The 19,478-nt window shown below is 35.1% G+C and overlaps 3 protein-coding genes across 3 annotated transcripts; 2 read left to right on the top strand and 1 right to left on the bottom strand.

Annotated features, from left to right (window-relative positions):
* The first annotated feature begins 252 nt into the window (after positions 1 to 252).
* On the top strand, positions 253 to 4,285 carry LOC115950010 (zinc finger BED domain-containing protein RICESLEEPER 1-like). The gene is made up of 3 exons (XM_031067263.1): positions 253 to 588; positions 890 to 979; positions 2,108 to 4,285. The coding sequence occupies exons 1-3, from the start codon at positions 253 to 255 to the stop codon at positions 4,283 to 4,285; spliced, it is 2,604 nt and encodes an 867-aa protein (XP_030923123.1).
* Positions 4,286 to 5,743: 1,458 nt separating this feature from the next.
* On the top strand, positions 5,744 to 8,985 carry LOC115995483. The gene is made up of 5 exons (XM_031120065.1): positions 5,744 to 5,858; positions 5,966 to 6,086; positions 6,451 to 6,706; positions 8,401 to 8,532; positions 8,656 to 8,985. The coding sequence occupies exons 1-5, from the start codon at positions 5,800 to 5,802 to the stop codon at positions 8,775 to 8,777; spliced, it is 690 nt and encodes a 229-aa protein (XP_030975925.1). The 5' UTR covers positions 5,744 to 5,799; the 3' UTR covers positions 8,778 to 8,985.
* A 1,268-nt stretch (positions 8,986 to 10,253) lies between these two features.
* Positions 10,254 to 19,421, bottom strand: LOC115994881 (protein DJ-1 homolog D). Its single transcript, XM_031119195.1, has 5 exons — positions 19,118 to 19,421; positions 18,913 to 19,029; positions 17,424 to 17,864; positions 16,140 to 16,502; positions 10,254 to 10,676 (listed from the first exon to the last, which is right to left on the bottom strand). Exons 1-5 carry the CDS (start codon positions 19,187 to 19,189, stop codon positions 10,488 to 10,490), a joined length of 1,182 nt encoding a protein of 393 aa, XP_030975055.1. The 5' UTR covers positions 19,190 to 19,421; the 3' UTR covers positions 10,254 to 10,487.
* Positions 19,422 to 19,478: the final 57 nt, after the last annotated feature.

Here is a 19,478-nt window from a genome sequence, read left to right as displayed (position 1 = left end):
GACTTAACTGGGCATGAAATGACCGGTCACCAGACTCACCACAGTGGCACAATAACCCAGTTTTAATCAACGGTTAGAATACAAGATGCAAAGCTAATCTAACGGTAAGAAATAAAGGGGAAAGATTTGAATCATTTTAGACTAAAATACTCAAACAGATTCAAGCTTAGCCACTACTCTTCAGTCTTCACTCTTCTTCAGTTTTCACTCTTCTTCAGTTTTCACTTCAGAGCCAGAGGTCAGGTCATGGACATGGCTTCCCATTCACGCCATCTCCTTCCCTTTTCACTCTTCCTCACCTCTTCAGTCTTCACTTCTTCAGTCTCACACTCTCAGTTCTTTACCTACTCTCTCAAACTCTCTCAAACTCTCACAATCTCACACTCTATAAAGTCTAAACCGTTTCCCCAAATCCAAACTACTGCTTCTCCAAATCCAAATTCTAAAGAACAAACCCTAGCCGCCTCCAATGCCGTTACCCAGTCCCCTCTCCGCCTCCAACGCCTAGCACCGCCGCCGCTGTCCACTCCTCTCTTCATAGCTACCGCCGGAGTCCTCACCCCGTGTACTCTTCACGGAGTAAGTAAGGTTAGTCTCGTTGATTTCATTTTCACTCTTCACTCTTCCCTTTTCACTCTTCCCTTTTCTTTGTTTCTCATTTAGTCATTTTCACTGCCGTTACCCAGTTCCCTTTTCTTTGTTTCTCATCTTTCTTTTTTTTTAGTCTCGTTGGTTTAATTTGTGATGGAAATTAAATGTTAAAATCAAATAATCAAATGTTAAAATCTGATTCATACTATGAAACCCTAACTAAAAATAACTTAGAAACCCTAACTATTTTACTTTTGTTCTTTGTTCTTTTCTTAAATCAATTTTGATCTTGTTTTAGTTTTATACGGGATTGAAAGCTGACTCCAGTCTCCAAGTATCAGTATCTGCTCTGAAGTTTGAAACCCATACACCCACGGTTTTCTTCAAGGTAGTTTTTGCTTTCCTTTGTATTTAAAATTTAGAGATCCTAACTATTTTACTTCTGTTCTTTGTTCTTTTCTTTAATCAATTTTGATCATGTTTTAATTTTATTCAGGATTGAAAGCTGAATCCAAGTATCATTATCTGCCCTCAAGTTTGAAAACCATACATCCACGATTTTCTTCAAGGTATGGTTTCTGCTTTCCTTTGTATTTAGTAAAAAAAAAAAAGAATGTAGTGATTGTGGTGGTTGTTTGATATTTCTTTTTACAAAAGGGGCAGAGTAATTTAAATGATAAATAGAATGTTGAAAGGGAAACTATTGAATGTTATTCATGAGGGTTGTTTTTAAAGTTTTAGAACATTTACCTTGCTTTGTATGAGAAGATTGTTATGATGTGATTAGTTGATTGTTGTGGTTGTTTGATATTTCTTTTTACAAAAGGGGCAGAGTAATTTAAATGATAAATAGAATGTTGAAAGGGAAACTATTGAATGTAATTCATGAGAGTTGTTTTTAAAGTTTTAGAACATTTACCTTGCTTTGTATGAGAAGATTGTTGTGATGTGATTAGTTGATTGTGGTGGTTTGATATTTCTTTTTACAAAAGGGGCAGAGTAATTTAAATGATAAATAGAATGTTGAAAGGGAAACTATTGAATGTAATTCATGTGAGTTGTTTTTAAAGTTGTAGAACATTTATTAGTTTGTATGTTCTGTACTGCCCAAATTAGACAAGGTTTATTTAACATTTTGGTTATTGCATCTTATGGAAGTTTTAGTTTACCTTGCTTTGTTTTTAAAGTTTTAGAATATTTACCTTGCTTTGTATGAGAAGATTGTTATGATGTGATTAGTATGATCATGCAATTTGTCACTGCTAAGAAGAGATCTGTGATCTTGCATGTCCCTAATTAATTTACTTCATTGAGTTATCTGTGATCTTGCTAAGAAGAGATATGTGATCTTGCTTTCTAATAATCTCTTTTGATTATGTTTATTAAAATGTGTGGTTCCAGGATAATGGTTTTCCTTTTTGGTGCGTGTGGTTATTATTTATTATTATTATTATTATTAAAGCTATTAATTATACTCGTTACTCTAGTTTGCTAATATGTATCTTTGTTTTTTTAGGTCATGGAAACCAACACTAATGAACCCTCTGTCCAAACACCAGCTGCTACAGAAGATGATGGTGTTATTCCCACCCAAGTCGAAGATTCTACTGCTACCCAAGCTGAAGCAGCTGCTGCTTCTGAGTTGCCCCCAGTTCCACCATGCCAAGTGAGTATGACAGCTCCTGTTAGTGGTGGTTGTAGTGGTAGGAAAAAGTCTGTTGTTTGGGGTCACTTTGAAAAAGTAAAGATAGGTGAGGGTGATACTAGTAAAACTAAGGCTATCTGTAATTATTGTCAAAAATCTTATAATGCTGATAGTAAGAGTTGTGGTACTAGTAATTTGTTAGCTCATGTGCCAATATGTCCCAAGAACCCTAATAGAGAAGATGTAGTTAGAGGGCAGAAAACATTAGCTTTTGTACCCAAAAAGGATGGAGAAGATGGATTCCACCTTGTGTCAACATCCTTTTCTGTTGAGGCTGCTAGAAAGGCATTGGCCGAAATGGTCATAATTGATGAGTTGCCTTTTAGGTATGTCGAGGGGTATGGGTTTAAGAAATTTGTGAGTACCTTACAACCTAAGCTTAGATTAAAGGATATCCCATCTCGTCAAACTGTGGCTAGGGATGTGATTGGCATTTATAATAGTGAGAGAGAGAAGCTAAGGAAATCCTTGAAGGGTTGTAGGGTGTGTCTCACTACGGACACATGGACTTCTATTCAAAATTTAAATTATATGTGTCTGACTTGTCACTTTATTGATGATGCTTGGAAATTACATAAGAGAATTCTAAATTTTTGTCAAGTTGAAGACCACAAGGGGGAGACAATAGGTAGAAAAATTGAGATGTCGTTGCGTGAGTGGGGTATTGATGGGATATTCACCTTGACGGTGGATAATGCTAGTTCAAATTTAACAACAATTAAATTTTTGCAAAGGGTGACTAAAGATTGGAATGGGGCAGTTTTAGGAAATGAGTACATGCACATGAGGTGTTGTGCCCATATCCTAAACCTCATTGTGGGGGAGGGTTTAAAAGAGATAGATGCATCTGTTGCTAAGGTGCGTGAAGCTGTGAGGTATGTGAAGTCCTCACCCAATAGAAGTCAAACTTTTAGGAGTTTTATGGAGAGGTTAGGTATGGAGTCCAAGAGTCTTCTCAGTCTAGATGTACCTACTAGGTGGAACTCGACCTATATCATGTTAGAAACTGCTGAAAAATTTGAGAAAGTGTTCCTCCGAATGGATTTTGAAGATGATGGTTATTCGTCGTACTTTAGGACCAAGGAAGATAGTGGTGGTTTGGGGTCTCCATGTATGACTGATTTCCAAAATTGTAGGGTGTTTGTGACTTTCTTAAGGCTGTTTTATAATGCAACAAAGAAATTTTCTGGTTCATTGTATGTTACTTCAAATGCCTTCTATGATGAGATCTTTGTTATTCAGGAGAGTATTTCCAATTTAGTTAAATCCCAAAACACTCTCTTGAAAAGCACAGCCACAAACATGCAAACTAAGTTTGAGAAGTATTGGGGGGAAGGGGAGAAAATTAATCCTCTTTTGTATGTGGCTGTGGTCTTTGATCCACGAAAAAAATTGAGGTTTTTGAAGTTTTCATTTTCTGAGATTTATGGGAATGCAGTTGCAGAAGTGATGGTTGATAAGGTGAAAGACCTTTTGTTTAAGTTGTATAATTTTTACACTTGTATTCATTCACCAAATGTGCAAGATCAAAGTGGGAGTGATAGGACAGAATTAGAAACTGATGCTAGTGATCCATATGTGATGGTTCATTCGCGATATGAACGGTTTTTGCAAGTTGAGCAATCTGTAGATTGTAGTAATGAGCTTGAGAGGTATTTGGCTGAAAACTGTGATGGTAGAAAGGATGAAAATTTTGAGATATTGGAGTGGTGGAGGGACAATTGTAATAGGTACCAAGTGTTGTCTAAAGTAGTTAAGGGTGTGCTGGCTGTGCCAGTTTCCACTGTTGCATCTGAGTCAGCATTTAGCACTGGAGGTCGAATTGTTGATCCATTTCGAAGTGCACTATCTCCTCTCATGGTTCAAAACCTTGTATGTTCACAAAATTGGCTTCAAGCCACAGTTCCAATTTCTCATCGCCAGTCAAGGGATGATGTTGAGGCATTGGAGGAGGAGTTACTTGACTTAGGTAATATGCTTAAATTCTGAAATTTAGTGTATTAATTTTATTGAATGTCTGTTGTATTCAAGCAAAATTTAATCTATTTGTGTTTATTGTGTTTATTTCCTATTCTTTTCTAGCTTTAAATCAACAACCAACAGCAAATACCAGCTCAAGCAAGGGTTCCACTTCAGGCAAACGACCCTTGATTAGCATTGATGATTAATCACTGACTTGGTATGATTCTGCCTTTATAGCCCCTTACTATTATAAACTTGGTTTCCTTACTAGTTGGTTGGTACTAATGTATTGTTTGTTGAATATTTTTTTGTCTATTGTAGGAGGATGGTAAATTATTTTGTAAAGAAGGCAGCATTTTGGGAATATTTTGGAAGCTTTTTTGCACATATTGCTTTTCTAACTTGTAACAATACTCAACTGTCAATACTTATAGAAAAGAAATCTTAGTTCATAGGTTTTCTTTTCTATTAGTAATAGACATAAACTTTAGAGTAGTCATTCAATGCTTTGGAAAAGCTATTTTTTGGAAATACCTATGGTATTTGATTGTTGTAATTAATTATATAGCTTGAAACATTGTATAACTAGCAAGCTTTCTGCCTTATGGGTTACTGCCCAAAAAACTTGCAGTGACTGCCTTTATGTTATTAAGTATGTATATCTGTTGGAATATTGCAGTATAGTATTGGAAATATTGCTGGAAATATTGCTGCCCAAAAAACTTTATGTTATTGCTGGAAAAAATTGGAAATGTTATTTGTTGTGGTTTGCAGGTTTTATGGTTGTTGAGCAGTTTACTGCCTAGGTGCCTTTTGTGGTGTTTTACACTGTAAAATTTACAGACTACAGATTAGTTGATTGTGTTTATTTTTTGTTCTTAATGTGGGAAAGATTACCTATTTGGATGATAGAGACTTTTTGGTGTGTTGACAGTGTTGTGTTGATCACAGGTGATAAAATGAATAAGTCTTATTTGGACCTTTTTGATTTGTCCTGACTGATGGCCCAATAGGTCTAGTTTTGTTTTGGGCCTTTTTGATTTGTCCTGATTGATGGCCCAATAGGTCTAGTTTTGTTATGCTGGAAGTTCTATTTCAAAATTTCAAAAGTAAGTAAAAAGGCCCAAAAAAGTGAATTTTCTGTGATTTTAACAATGGCAAAAAGTCCGGCCCAAATCGAGGCCCAGATCCGTGAAACCGATGACTCCGACCCGGACAACCCGATTACCCGAAATGTCGGATCCGACCCGATATTCGATCGAATACGGGTCCCAAATATAAAAAACCGATTCAACCGGGTTGAGTACGGTTTGGGCCCAAAACCGACCCGGCCCGACCCGTGGACACCCCTACTAATGTTAAGGGCAAAAGTACAATTTAGGAGAGTAACCGGGAAACCAAACATTTCAATTGTCGCAAATATTTCAAACTGTTGGCGCCCAAAACTCAAAAGTATTAAAACGAGATAAAAATAGAAGAAGAAGAAGAAAAAATAAAGGTTAAGAAATGAAACAAAAGACGCTTGTTCAAGTTCAATCACAATGAGGGCTTTGGGGCAGCGCTCTATCGCTTCCTCATTTCTCTCTCGCTCTTCTAATTCGTACATATTAAACCAAATACCCTTAATTCTTTTTCTTCATTAATCCATTTTGATTAATTAAACTGATGCTAATTTCTTTATTTATTTTTTGTTGTACATGAAATTAGTTCAAATGATTTTAAAGAAGGTGTTCAGAACAAAGCTTCGAAGAAGGGCTCACACGTGTCGCTCGCGGACTTCCTTGACAGGAAACTGCATACTACTTCTGTGCCACCCAGAACGGTTCAGGTATTTTAGTCTGTTTGATTGCTGAGAAAATATAAGCAGATTCTGGGATTTATTTATTATTACTCGCAATCTTTTGTGCGTGTTTGTTATATGGACAAAAAAAAAGGAGTGATTTTAGTCTCTATGTTTTGGGTTATCATTTTTAATTTTTTAACCAAATTAAACATGTTATCATTCTATTAGACGTATTAGAGAAAAGTGATCACTTTTAGTTTCAGCTTGTTATATATTTGACATTGTTTGTTTCTTTTTTAATAAAAAATTTTATCAGAATTTGAATTGATCATAGCGTTGTTTTGTGTGTGTTTCATATTAAAATTTGAAATCCAGAACTCTAAGAGGAAAAGTTTCAAATTTGTGACAGGGAAAGTCGAGGCCTTTTTCATCATTGCTGGGTCCAAGTCCAAGAGAATCAAGTGGCTCCATTGATGGCCATAATGGGGCCAACAAAGGTGGGGAAGCAGAGACAAATTGTGTGACGGATAAAGTGTTTTTTGAACAGTTCAAGCATACTGGTGAAGACACAGGAGATTGTGGAGGTTCATGTAGTTTTGGTGAAGTGGAAAGTTGTAACATAGATGAAGCGCAAGAATCAAGAAAAAGGAAGAACCCATTTCAAGGTTTGTCATCATACCTTACAGCAATTTTTTCATATGTTTCAATCTGGCACCAGTTATTACAATGTGTTGGTGATTTAAGTCTTTGGTCGGTTTTATAAATAGAAAATTTAACAACTGCTTACTGGTCTATCATGTTTTACTTGGTTCTGCTTTCGTGGACTAGTGAAAAAGGAAATTAAAAATATATATCACATAAATAATTCAATATGATCATTACTCACTCAGCAGGAAAGTAGAGAATTAGAAATTTGTTGCACTTACTTACTGAATTATGAAAAAACCCAAATGCCTACACCTTTTACTTTCTCCTTTGCATATTATTCTGCTGGAAAATGGATCATTAGTTTCTTTGTGCACTATCCAATATGAAGCAAAGATTTTGGTACATTTAGCTTGAGTATTAGTAGTAGTAGAATTAATGATATTGAATTTTTATTTTTATTTTTTGTTTACATGAGCTGAAGGATACTGAATTCATGTTAGATACCATTACCCTCAAAATCTTAAGTTGTAGACTTGTAGTGATGTGTCATGTGACTCAACAATGTATTTCAATTATCAACTATCAAGCAAAACCTAATAATCTATATAGGAATTAGGAATCAGTTTAAATTTAAATGATAGATTCCTTTATCTCCAAATGCTAGGATGCAGTGACACAGTTGTGTTGTCAATGTGGTAAATTTGTTTCTTCTACGGTTTTTTGAACTTCCTAGACTTGTTCCCACCTCTTTTTCAATGAAATACTGAAATGATAACAAAAATTTTCAGGAGCTGGAGCCATGATACTCGAGTTTTCTAGAATTTTATCTGCTTTTACTTTCAGTAGGATTGCATTCATAGTCAAATGTCAAGTATAACAACAAAAGTTCAAGGAGGCCTGAAAATTCTGGGAAAAAAGGGCCCTGAATAACTGAATCTTTTTGAAAGTTTGAAACAATTGTATTGGTTTTTCACTCTTAGATGGCTCTCCTGAGGGACAGACAACAAGCAACCTAGGCCAAAGAAGATCCCATTATCTGGCCTCTCACGTTTTTGCTTTAATAAGTTATACACAAATTTTTGTGCAAACTGTTCCAAAAGTTGCAGGAAGTTTGAATGGTGAGGCACACGTCTTAGGAACTATGAGGTCCTGTGTTTCTATCTGGACTCCTCAGATGCAAGGTCCTTGTGTGTAGGAACATGTATCCACCCTCTGAAAGGGATGGGTTCCTCATCATAATTTAAAAAAGAGAGGCTGAGTTGAGCTGGGTTATTGCCTAGTTTGTATGTAATTCATAATAGTACTAACAGAGGTTAAAAGGAATTCATAACTGTTTTGCAGATTGCTACAGAGCATGTGTATGTGCATACATCCTTTAGGATGATCTCTGGATCTATTTGAGAGTAATAATCAAAGAAGCATTTGCAAGGTTAGAAGAGCATAAAAAGTTTGGAAGTGAAGTAAATGCATCATGTGATATGTGTTTTCTATCATACTCCAATATAATTATAATAATTAATATATATATATATAAGATCTACAGGATATTGGTTAAAAAAGAAAAGAAAAGAAAAGTAAAGAAAAAAAAAGATATCTTGTGAAATTATTGGATCAAAATTGGCATCCAATTAAAGTAGGTGGTAAATGATCGTTTAATTTTACAATTTCATCTTTGGGTTCTGAACTTGACTTTAAATTATGTGGATATCAGGTGCAGGTGGTGACGAGAAATATGTTGCTCGAAAGCATTTGTTAGTTCTTGGAGGTGATCCAAAACCAAAGGAAAAAGGAAAGGATGAGAAATATAATAGCAAGAAGAAGCGAAGACCTCTTTACAATCACTGTTAGTCAGCTATATCTTTCTTTTTCAAATCTTTTATTAAATTTATATTCTATTTTGAAGGCTTAGTTGTTGTTTTATCCTTAACCAATTAAAGAAAATTTTGGTATCTCTATCTGCTTGCAGATGCCAATGGCTGTGGCTGGTGGGATTGCAACATGGAAGGTGTTGACAACGAAGAAGTAGGCTTCAGTGAGGTATGGGAAGGGGTGGGCTCTACCACATTAGGAGGAATAGAGTGGCATTGACTTTGATTGTCTTTGACCAAGTATTTTATGATATGATACTAGGACTAGAGAATGTTTATTTATTTATTTTGTTCTGTATGCTCTCTCCCTCGTCTGTGGGTGTGTATAGCTCATCAAGCCTATTTCTTAAGCTAAACTAATAACATTACTTGTGACTTTTACTGAAATCGTCCATTCCAATATATAAAAAATGATTGATTTGAAAATACCGTAGAAAATGAACTGTCACAATCTTTTTTCATATATGTCTAAGTGATGGAAAAGAAATAATATCCTTCACGTATCTTAAAAAAAAAAAAAAACTCCTATAATGGATTGTACAATCATTGGAATTATGCCAATGAAGAAAAAAGGAACAACATAAGCAAAAGGTTCTTCTGAAGTTCTTTGAGTGACACCATGATATGATCAAGAGCTTGTGAGAAACGTATTATTTTTGGTTTAACGGTAGTGGAAGGTAACAAAATATTACGATCGTATGTCAGAATTGGGCTGATTAAAATTGGAAAGCTCTTTTGCTATTTTATTATTATTTTTTTATAGAAAATTTCAATCTATGACGTCCGTTTTTAATGATAATTCTTTATTATTAGATCAAAATACTAATTAATTTTTGGTATAGGCGAGAATTGAATTCTAAATTTTTTATACAATTATTAGAAACTTTATTAGTTGAGTTGTCTTATTATTTTACGTTGGAGGAAAATGCTAAAATCACAAATTATTTAATAATTTTTTTTACAAATTATTGATGTGGTGGATTATTATTGAGAAGTAAAAATGTAATGTTAGTGTTGAATTTAAATAAAAATTAGTAAGAATGTCATATCAATAGTTTGAAAAAATGTGAAATAATTTGTGTTTGTACCGTTATTCTTACGTTGGGTGATGATTTAAATTTCTTCAAATGTAGACATATCATTATAATCATTTCGCAATTAAAAAAATATTAGATAACCATTGCACACTTTTAGTGTGATAGTCACTCTACAAATATAAGTGTTTGAGGGGTGTGGAGCGAAAAGTTGGGATTTAATATCTTTAAGAGGGAGTTTTACATGCATACACTTAGATTAGGAGGGAGCTTCACTCTACAAATATTGGTAATTTTGAAAGTGTAAGGGTATTTGTGTCATTTTAGGTATTTAAGGGTATTTTGGTAATTTTGAAGATCAAGAGAGTATTCAAGTAGTTTTAGAGACATTTGGATCATATTGGATTAAATGGGTAGGGTTACTAATTAAATGGATAGGGTTACTAATTAAATGGGTTGAGTTGGTTATGAATAATTAATTTATATATAAACGGATTATAATCAATAAATGAATAATTACACACCCAATCAATTTATGACTTAATCTACCCATTTGCCACTCCTATCTGTTGGAAAGTCAGAGATAGGTGGCTTTCCCTTAAAATGACTATCAAAGCCAGATGATCTAGCACCGTATTGATTGATCCCATAAGTCCACGAAGAACTGAAATAGCAAAGAAGGTACATAACAGGAACAGGAAGAGACTTAGAAATTAGAATGTACATCGTCCTCTCGCAAATACCATAAAGTCGTATTAACTAAAACATACATATTAATTGTTATTTAGAAACATTTCATCATGCAGGCAAAGCGGATGGGATGGCACAGTGACAAGTGACAACCCGAACAATTTTCTTTATTTATGTTGGAATAATAAGTAAATTAAGCCAATAGACTAGAATGATACTTGCACACCAAGCAACGCCATGAACTGGGAAATGAACTCTGGATGCCCTGGCCATGCAGCTCCAGTTACTAGATTTCCATCAGTGAAGCAACGATCTATTGGATCAGATTCCAACCATGTAGCGCCCGACAGGACCACATTAAGCTTCACGGCTGGATATGCAGTACATTTTCTCCCCTATTTTATGACCATGAACAAAAAAGTTCAGATGTAATGATAGTATTCAAGAAATCGACATTTTTTTTTGTGACATGGTAGAGACAACATGCTGAACAAAAAGCACCAAGATATGTTGCCAATTTATGCAGCAGAGGGGCATATGACAGAACTGGAATAAACATTATCCCATTTTTCTGTTAACCTTATCCTTTCCCTGAAGTTAAGAGATGGACAAGAGAGAAGTCACCAGTACAAAAACTAAAACGTGATGTACTACTAATCATAGAATTCCAATAATATATACTCTGGGAAAAAAATAAAATAAAATAAAATCATCTAGCAACAGTGTGGTAAACACCAACAGGTTTCAGTGGGTTTCCAAGAAAATGTAACAACATGATAAAGAATAATTTTTGTACTAGAAATAAAATTTTATTAAAAGGAAAATGGGGAAACCCTACTTAAAAGAAAAGGGGAGCATACAAGAGCCCCACATAATAATTAACATCTAAAATTACAAATATCTAAAGAAACAATAAAAGTAATAACAAGCAAGATTCCTGATATCCTTTTGCCATTTGAATAGAGATCTCAAAAATAAAAGATTACTCAATTCAAGCACCAATGTCTCTCAACTCCTAACGTCCTAGAGTTTTGTTCCTTCCACATGCACCACATTAAACATAAAGGGATCGCATTCCACATGTAGGAATGGTAAAGAATAATTTCAATATGCTGGACACAGTTGTGAATGAGATGAGATCCAACGAATAGTTTTTGGGAGGAATTTTGAATGTAGTTTTGACAATTAAGTAATTCCATCTTTCTTACTTAGAAATTCATCAGCCATGTAAGGTATCTAGCACCCTTTGCGCTCAAATTTCCTTTTTCCAATGAGGTAGCATCTCACTTACTCTTTGGACATATGCACCAGATTCCAAACAAGGAAAATACTATTGAATATCTCCCTAGAAACATAACAACATAGCAAATTGAGGTCCAATTAATTTATCTTCAAATTTCATCCCCAAAGAAAACACTGCTCTTGTACACATAATACCAATCAAGAATTATTTAATCTCTTGAAAAGGTTATCAACAATAAGGATATTGTGGAATGCAACAATCCAGGTAAAGAAGGCTACCTTACATAGCACCTCAGGCATCATAGTTTTTCCATGGGAACACAGATTTGAAACCCTTTGAAAAACCCCACAAGATCAACCCCCCATCCCCTATTTCCTTCTCTCTTTTTCTCCTCTCAACATTGTCTAAAAGATTTAACCACAAACCTTCCATTCCTAGGTAGCTATTTTTCTCTTCAACAGAGCCAAAGATCCCAGGCACCCCCCCAAACCAAAAAAACAAAAAATCCACCGGCTTTAATTTCTAATCCTGCCCAATACTTTTGATTCTCAAGACACCAATAATGTTTCCCACCTAACCAACCCACAGCTAGGCACCCAAGACTCGTCCTTCATGATTGAGGACAAATATGCAGTTGAGCAAACAAATTTTAGATATGCATTGACGAAATTGTACACCAGATATTATAACAGAGGAGAAGTATAGTCCCATCTCCCCACGGCACAAAACCAAAACATTGCCAGACCATATAAACATCCACAGTCCACCTCTCTCTAAGAGAATTTTTTTGGAAAAGTAGAGTTCAAAAATGTATTCTGACAGCAGATTCATTCTCCCTAACCAACAAGTATTTAAATCCAAGTGGACCCTTGCTGCTCCACTGTCCACCTCTACCTGAAAGAATGGGACAGCGAAATGAAACCAGCCTGGGAAGTAAACTCTGCACTGCATTTAAACCCACAGACACTACAAATCTATTAATTTTAGACAAAATAAGACTCCTGAATATTTGTTCAGGTAAAACAACCCCTCTAAGGGAAAGTCCAGCAACTCATGCCTAAAAATAAAATCTGAAAACTCCAGTCATAGCTGAAGAGAACCTACCAAAGCTCAATCTAGTACAAGAGACTCTCACCACATCAAAATCCCTTCCAATACCCAAGCCTCCCCACATCTATTACTATTACTAAAACTGACCAAAAATCCCACAGATAACATCTTCCTCTATCTCCATTTAGTCCATAGACACCTCTTAAAGCTCAAATGGAAATGTTTTCCACATTACTAAAACTGACAAAAAGTCCCACAGATAACATCTTCCTCTATCTCCATTGAGTCCATAGACACCTCTTAAAGCTCAAATGGAAATGTTTTCCACATTAAAAGGAATAACAATGGGACAATAAAAACCCAATATCCACCTCCACTGCTAACTGCCCTCTTATCCCACCTAAGTAGAAAAATAAATTTTATAGCCAATTAATTAGTTCATCACTTATGAAGAGTGTCGATTATTTTGCCATTGCAACTGATACAACATGGGACAGATTAGGGGTAATCTGTCCACATGTTTGTGATGGCCATTAGGATAGGAGAAGTTATGATCTTGGCATTTGCTATGGAGACAGAAGGCTTTTGGGTTTTTAGATTGAATCCAGGTTTGATTTGGGTTTGCCAAGAGAGAAGAAGAGGGGGAATTTCGTTGCTGTTTAGGGGTAGCATAAGCAGTGATATCAACAATATTAAAACACAACGTGCTTCAATACTCAAAACACTCATTATTCCACCAATCAACCTGAATTCCTTGGTGTAGTGAGTACATGGAGCACATTTTTAGACTCTTAGACCTCTTCCTTGATCTTTATTGATGACACTCTTTTCAAATCTATGGGCCTATCAAAATGATTATTTCAAAAAATATACAAATCTCATACACATAAACCAAGCCCATGTGTATTTTTTTCTAAGGGAAAATTTGGGAGTCGTGGATTGGAGGACAAAAAAGGATTTTTCTCATCTATCTTGGGTTTAATGGAAAACTTTGCAAATGGGCTTAGGATATTGCAAAATCCACCAAACCAAGGTATAGACCAATGTGCATAAAGCCAAACACATGGTAGAACTTTTTGTATCTAGTGAATTCTTTCACACGCCAAACTCAAAATCTCCATAAATGCCAACCTGATCTCAACCATTGCTTATTTTTGTAATCTCTTACATTTAGCAGTTCCAGGAGGCATCATTTTCTTTAGAGAAACAAACCAAACCAAGCTAGATTTACCGGATAACCTCAATTGTTATAGGACCAGATCTGTCGCATTGCCAATTATGCTGAACAGCCTGCAAATTCTACAGAACCTACTGTCCAAGGCTGGAATCAAGCAACATTCCACTGCTCAACACCTGGAAACCAACTCCTAAGAGCTAAACTATCTTACAAGCTACCTTTGTGGTGCCTTTTTTTTTTTTTTTTTTGGTGTGGCTAAAATACAAAAGGGCAGCAAGAGAGAGGGCTGGACATAAAAAGGGACACTGGGCTGAGGGAAAAGCCAACGTTCCTATTCAAAGGAACTTTTACATTCATTTTTACTTAAAAATCTCCAATACCCATTCTCTCTAATTTAGCAAGTCCTGGAGGCTGTGTTTCCTTTAAAGAAAGGAACCAGATGGGATAGAGCTAATCAAACTACTACAATCTCCATAAAACCAAAACAGCCTCAAAATCTCCATAGATTCTAGGCCCATCACAATCCAATGCTGATTTTACAATTTCACAAATTAAGCAAGTCCAGGGGGCTGTGTTTCCCGTAAAGGAACCATCCAGATGAGGTCTGACTGATAAAATTGCTTCAAAAGTCATAAAACCAGAACAACTCAACTCTTTATGAAATTTCACGTCTCTAGGCTGGTGTTTTGCTAGTACCCACCACATCCCCAACTTGAACCTGGATCTGAAAGCCAAACCAATCAAAACTCAATGCATGGCAAGGTAACAAAAATGACCCCAGCAATGTTCTAAAACTAGGACTTCTAATTTCACTAGTAAAATAAAAATTTTGTAAGGCAATAAAAGACCGAGGGAGAATAGATTGGGGAATTTGACTACATATGTTTGTGGTATGCTTAGAGTTAGGAGAATATTTGGATATAGGGTTTATAACTTTAGAAAGAAGGGTTATGGTTAAAGAATGACTAGGTTTTGGTAGGGAAGGGAAAATATCTAATTCAAGGTTGCAAAAGAGGTGAGAAGATAATGAGATCGAATCAATCCACAAGTTGTGAATAGTAACGGTATAAAATAGAAAAAACAATGTATGTGGACAATAACATAAATAGTGACAGAATGCCAAAGAAGAACAGAAAAGATAGAAAGAGAGAGAGTGAGTGAGAGAGTGAAAAAGAAAGAGAGAGAACATGCTAACGCCAATGTGTTGAAATGCTCAAAACTCTCAATTTTTCTATCAGTCAAATCTCTCCTTATTTGAGTAGAATGACAAACTTATAACCATTCTAGCTTTAACACTTTCTAATAGCAATAGAACTCCTACTTTGATTAGTAAGAAAACTACTACCGTAAGTGGTCCAAAATTTCACATTTAAAAGCCCATAATCTAAATAAGACTTACCTATAACAAAAAAAAAAAAAAATCCCTTAAACTTTGGCCAACATGCTTCAACACTTAAAACACACAATTTATCCATTAACTAACTCTCTCTTTAATTGAGTGAGTGACACACCTTTATATCTCTAGGTCTTAACTTTTCCTAATAGGACTTAACTCCACTTTGACTAGTAAACAAACTCCTAATTGAATAAGACTAAAGTTGACATATAAAAACCCATAAAATAAATTAGACTTACTAATAAAATAGAATCCAAGGCTCACAACTATGAAACACAAACAACAATTACAAATTACAAAATGACCCTTGACTCTAAAAAAAACTCAAATAAAGCTTAAAATAAAATAATGATGAATTAATTTATTACCACTTGATCTTTGCCTTGATCTTAGGCTTTCAAAGAAAATACTTATTCTCTAGCCACACAATCATTGCACACCTTGCTTAGAAACTCTTATAAAAAGTTCTAGACTTGAATCAATTATCAAAATACCCTCAACTCGTAGGAATTGAAGAAAAATAACACATCTGTTCCTCTTTACAAAACTAACCATTATTTATGAAATAAAAAATTAATTTAACCCTGTACTACTCATGAGACAATTTATTAAACCACAAGCCCTGCCTCCATCTACATCCTACAAGAGCCCGACACAACAAAAACATTGCATTACTAAAATTGAGATAAAAGTACAAACAATGACTAAATCTGTTTTTCCATGGCTGCATCAATGTACAAGAGCACAAATATAACATTTCATAGCCATGCTACCAATTAAATTAGTGTAGAAAAAATGAATCTTAATTTCCACAATCCACAGGGTTTATGACTACTTATGACGCTATATCTGATCTAATGAGATTTTCTTGTAACAAATGTATAGCATGCCCTCAAAATAATGAAGTAGTTGAGATATATACAAAATGAAATTATTATAATAGTATGGAGTTCCTTCTTAAAGGATAATGTCAAGTTCTCAACAAAAACTACCTTAAGAACGTTAGCAGCAGATAAAATCTGCTGCCCATGGCAGATGGATGCAACTGGCTTCTTGATCTCCATAAATTCCTTCACCAAGGCAATGACTGACTCATTCAATGCCAAATATTCTGGAGCTCGACCTCCAGGGATTACAAGACCGTCATAACTTGAGGTGTTTAAACCTTCAAAGCTAGCAGTTATAGTGAAATTATGGCCTGGCTTCTCACTATAAGTCTGGTCACCTTCAAAATCATGGACAGCAGTTGGGCAGGCATCACCAGCCTTCTTCTTTGGACAAACTGCATCAACATGGCATCCTAAGGCTTGAAGGGACTGAAAAGGGACAGTTACCTCATAATCTTCCATGTAATCCTGCAAATAGGAGAAAAAAAGAAGAACGACTTAACTTATTTTTATTGAGAAACAATTATATGAACAAAAATGTGGCATGATAAAATAATATAAGATTGACAACCATACCGGCCCAGCCTTCAAAATGTGTATAGTTAAGAGCCTGTTAGGCAAAAGCTTTTCATTTAAATATCAGGATGCATCATGTAAATTAAGAATGTAACATCAAATATGTATATTTATGTAAAGTGTAGATCACTTTTGTAATTAAGACTTCTTAAAGGACTTCACTATTTGTTGAAGACACCAAAATTGCAGGTTGGATCAATGAAGAATGGACACCTTACTAATAATTGTCTTCTTATATGCAAGGTATATGAAAATAGTTGCCTAAAGTCTGGAACTCTTTTCCTTCTATGCAGAAGTATGCAACAAGAGGTTGATGACCTTCAGTATTCCTTTGAGTTCCCAATTTTATATGTAGAAATAAAAATATATCTTCATACACATCACATATGCTAGTGTATGCACACAATCGAGGGTTTTAGTGCACAGTTAATCATTTTGCTCATTTTCTTATTTGTATAACATGTGTTCTACCTCTGTAATTCATTATTAAGTCAATTAGAATCTAGAAAGCATGGATACTTCATTTGGGGTGTTGTACCTGTGCTGTAAGGGATAATAAGGGCTAATTTTTCAAAAAATGTTGTTTCATCGTGTCATATCCATACCTATACCTGTAACCGGGCTTCCTAGGTGCTAATTGACTTTAGTTTGAATTACAGAGGTAGAACACATTGGCATTAGCATATTCTTGTCTGTGAAATTAAAAAAGAGATATCAATAACCCCAGTGGGTCAAGGCTAAATAATGATTTTCCTGATCTGCTATTTCTAAGTTGAACATACTCAACTTCCTGATCAGGAAGTTGCAACCTACCCCACAAAGAAACAATATCCTCTTATCTGAGCCAGTTATGGTGCCTCCTAGTGCCTTCACAAAATGCTGGATGAACTTGGGATGCCCTTCATATGTAGCTGCAGTAATGACATTGCCATCAACAACACATGCTGACATGGTTTCAGGTTCTACCCAATGAGCACCTGCAGCAACAAGAACAGGTCCCACGGTAGGGTAAGCAGTGCACTTCCGACCTTTAACTGATCCTGCAGCTGCCAAGATCAATTGCCCATGGCAGATGGAGGCAATTGGTTTCCCAGAGTTGGAAAAGTTGCTGACCAAGTCTAAAACAGCTGAATTCATAGCAAGATATTCTGGAGCCCGTCCTCCGGGAATCACCAAGCCATCATATTTTGTAAATTCAATTTCATCAAATGTTGCATTGAGTGTGAAATTGTGACCACGTGACTCAGAGTAAGTCTGCAGCCAATAGAGACAAGAAAAAGATAAAGATTAGAAAGAAGGAAAATAGGAAATGAAAACTATATTGTTTAACTCAACAAGAAAGTGATAAGATCACATATTAACTAACTTACAAAGAAAGTACCATACTCAAGCATATATAGTATTATATATAGAAGAAATAGATCATTGCTCTTTAACTCTCAATAACTCGTATACATTAAAATTGTACTTTTGTCAAACCCAGGCAAAGAGTCTCTCTCTCTATCTCTTTCAGTAAGTGTCTGAAATACATGTGGCTGACCCTGATTAGTCTATATATGATCCATTGCCGACCTTTAAATTTTGGGGCTAAGGCTTGCTTGTTGTTGAGTTAAGTAAATCCAGGCCAGGAGTCGGTATGTTTTAATTCTGAAGTCTTGAAGAATGTTGGAATTAATCAAAGCCATTAATCTTTGACCGTAACATTGTATAATTAGCGCAAATAGTTTTATTAGCAGCATATATATGAGTGTCAAATGTTAAAGAGTTATTTTCTAAAACATTACGCACAATGTATATGAAATAATTGGATAACCGATGAAATCTGTAAATGACATATCTAACCCTAACAACAACAATATAAACCAAGCCCTAGTCTCAAAATTTGGGGTCAATTATGAATCCTCAACAGACTAGTTAATGTCACACATGTATTCTTTTCATCCTTCTATTCTACTTGAAGTCCCATGATTCACATGCCTTTCTTACTACTACTTCTATTGATGTATTTTAGGTCTTCTCTACCTTGTTTTAGTTCTCTCAATTTGAATCAACTCACTATTTCATATTGGTGCATTAATCACTCTCTTCTCCACATGACCAAACCATCTGAAATTAGCTGACTGCTGACAATAAAGTTATTAACTAAGATTTTTTTTTTTTGGTGAAATGAATTGGGTTATGGTTATAAATACAAATACAAAAGAGTAAATAATTAGAAGAGCACAACAAAGCCGAAATTTGTATATGCAAAAATCTCATAGAAAAAGAACCCAAAAATTAAATAATACACAGGGAGAGAGACCTGATGAGCAGAGGCCTGATGAATAGCAGTGCGGCAGATATCACCAGATTTCTTGCCTGGGCAAACGGCATCAACCGACACTCCAAATGCCAGCAATGCTTGAAATGGAACCATTGCCTGCAACCATAAAAAAAATTAAGAGTTATATAATAAGAAATTAATCATACCCAATAACCAAAAAAAAAACAGATAGAGAGATTGATGCCTCATAATCTTCCACGTAGTCACCGCATAGTAGCAGAACTCTTCTCTGAGCCTTGGTATTGGAATTCGCCATTTTAATTTGCACTCACACAATTTAGATGAGCCTTTTTGTGAAATGAGGAGTTGTTGATGAGAGTTGAGAGTTTCAGATGAGTGAAGCTGATTTTTATATATATCACAATCATTCTCTCTCTCTCTAATATATATATATATATGACAAATTGCTACCCACTTTTTCATAATTTTTTGGACGAATCCCATGAGATCTGCTGTTACAACTTGGTTTTGTCTACGGGCCATTTCATCAAGACATTTTATAATAAACAATTAAAAAATATGCATTTTTCCAAGAAAATAAAAAA

Source organism: Quercus lobata, chromosome 6 (genome assembly GCF_001633185.2).
Source record: "Quercus lobata isolate SW786 chromosome 6, ValleyOak3.0 Primary Assembly, whole genome shotgun sequence".
NCBI classification, from domain to species: Eukaryota; Viridiplantae; Streptophyta; class Magnoliopsida; order Fagales; family Fagaceae; genus Quercus; species Quercus lobata.
This window is presented reverse-complemented; position numbering and strand designations above follow the sequence as displayed.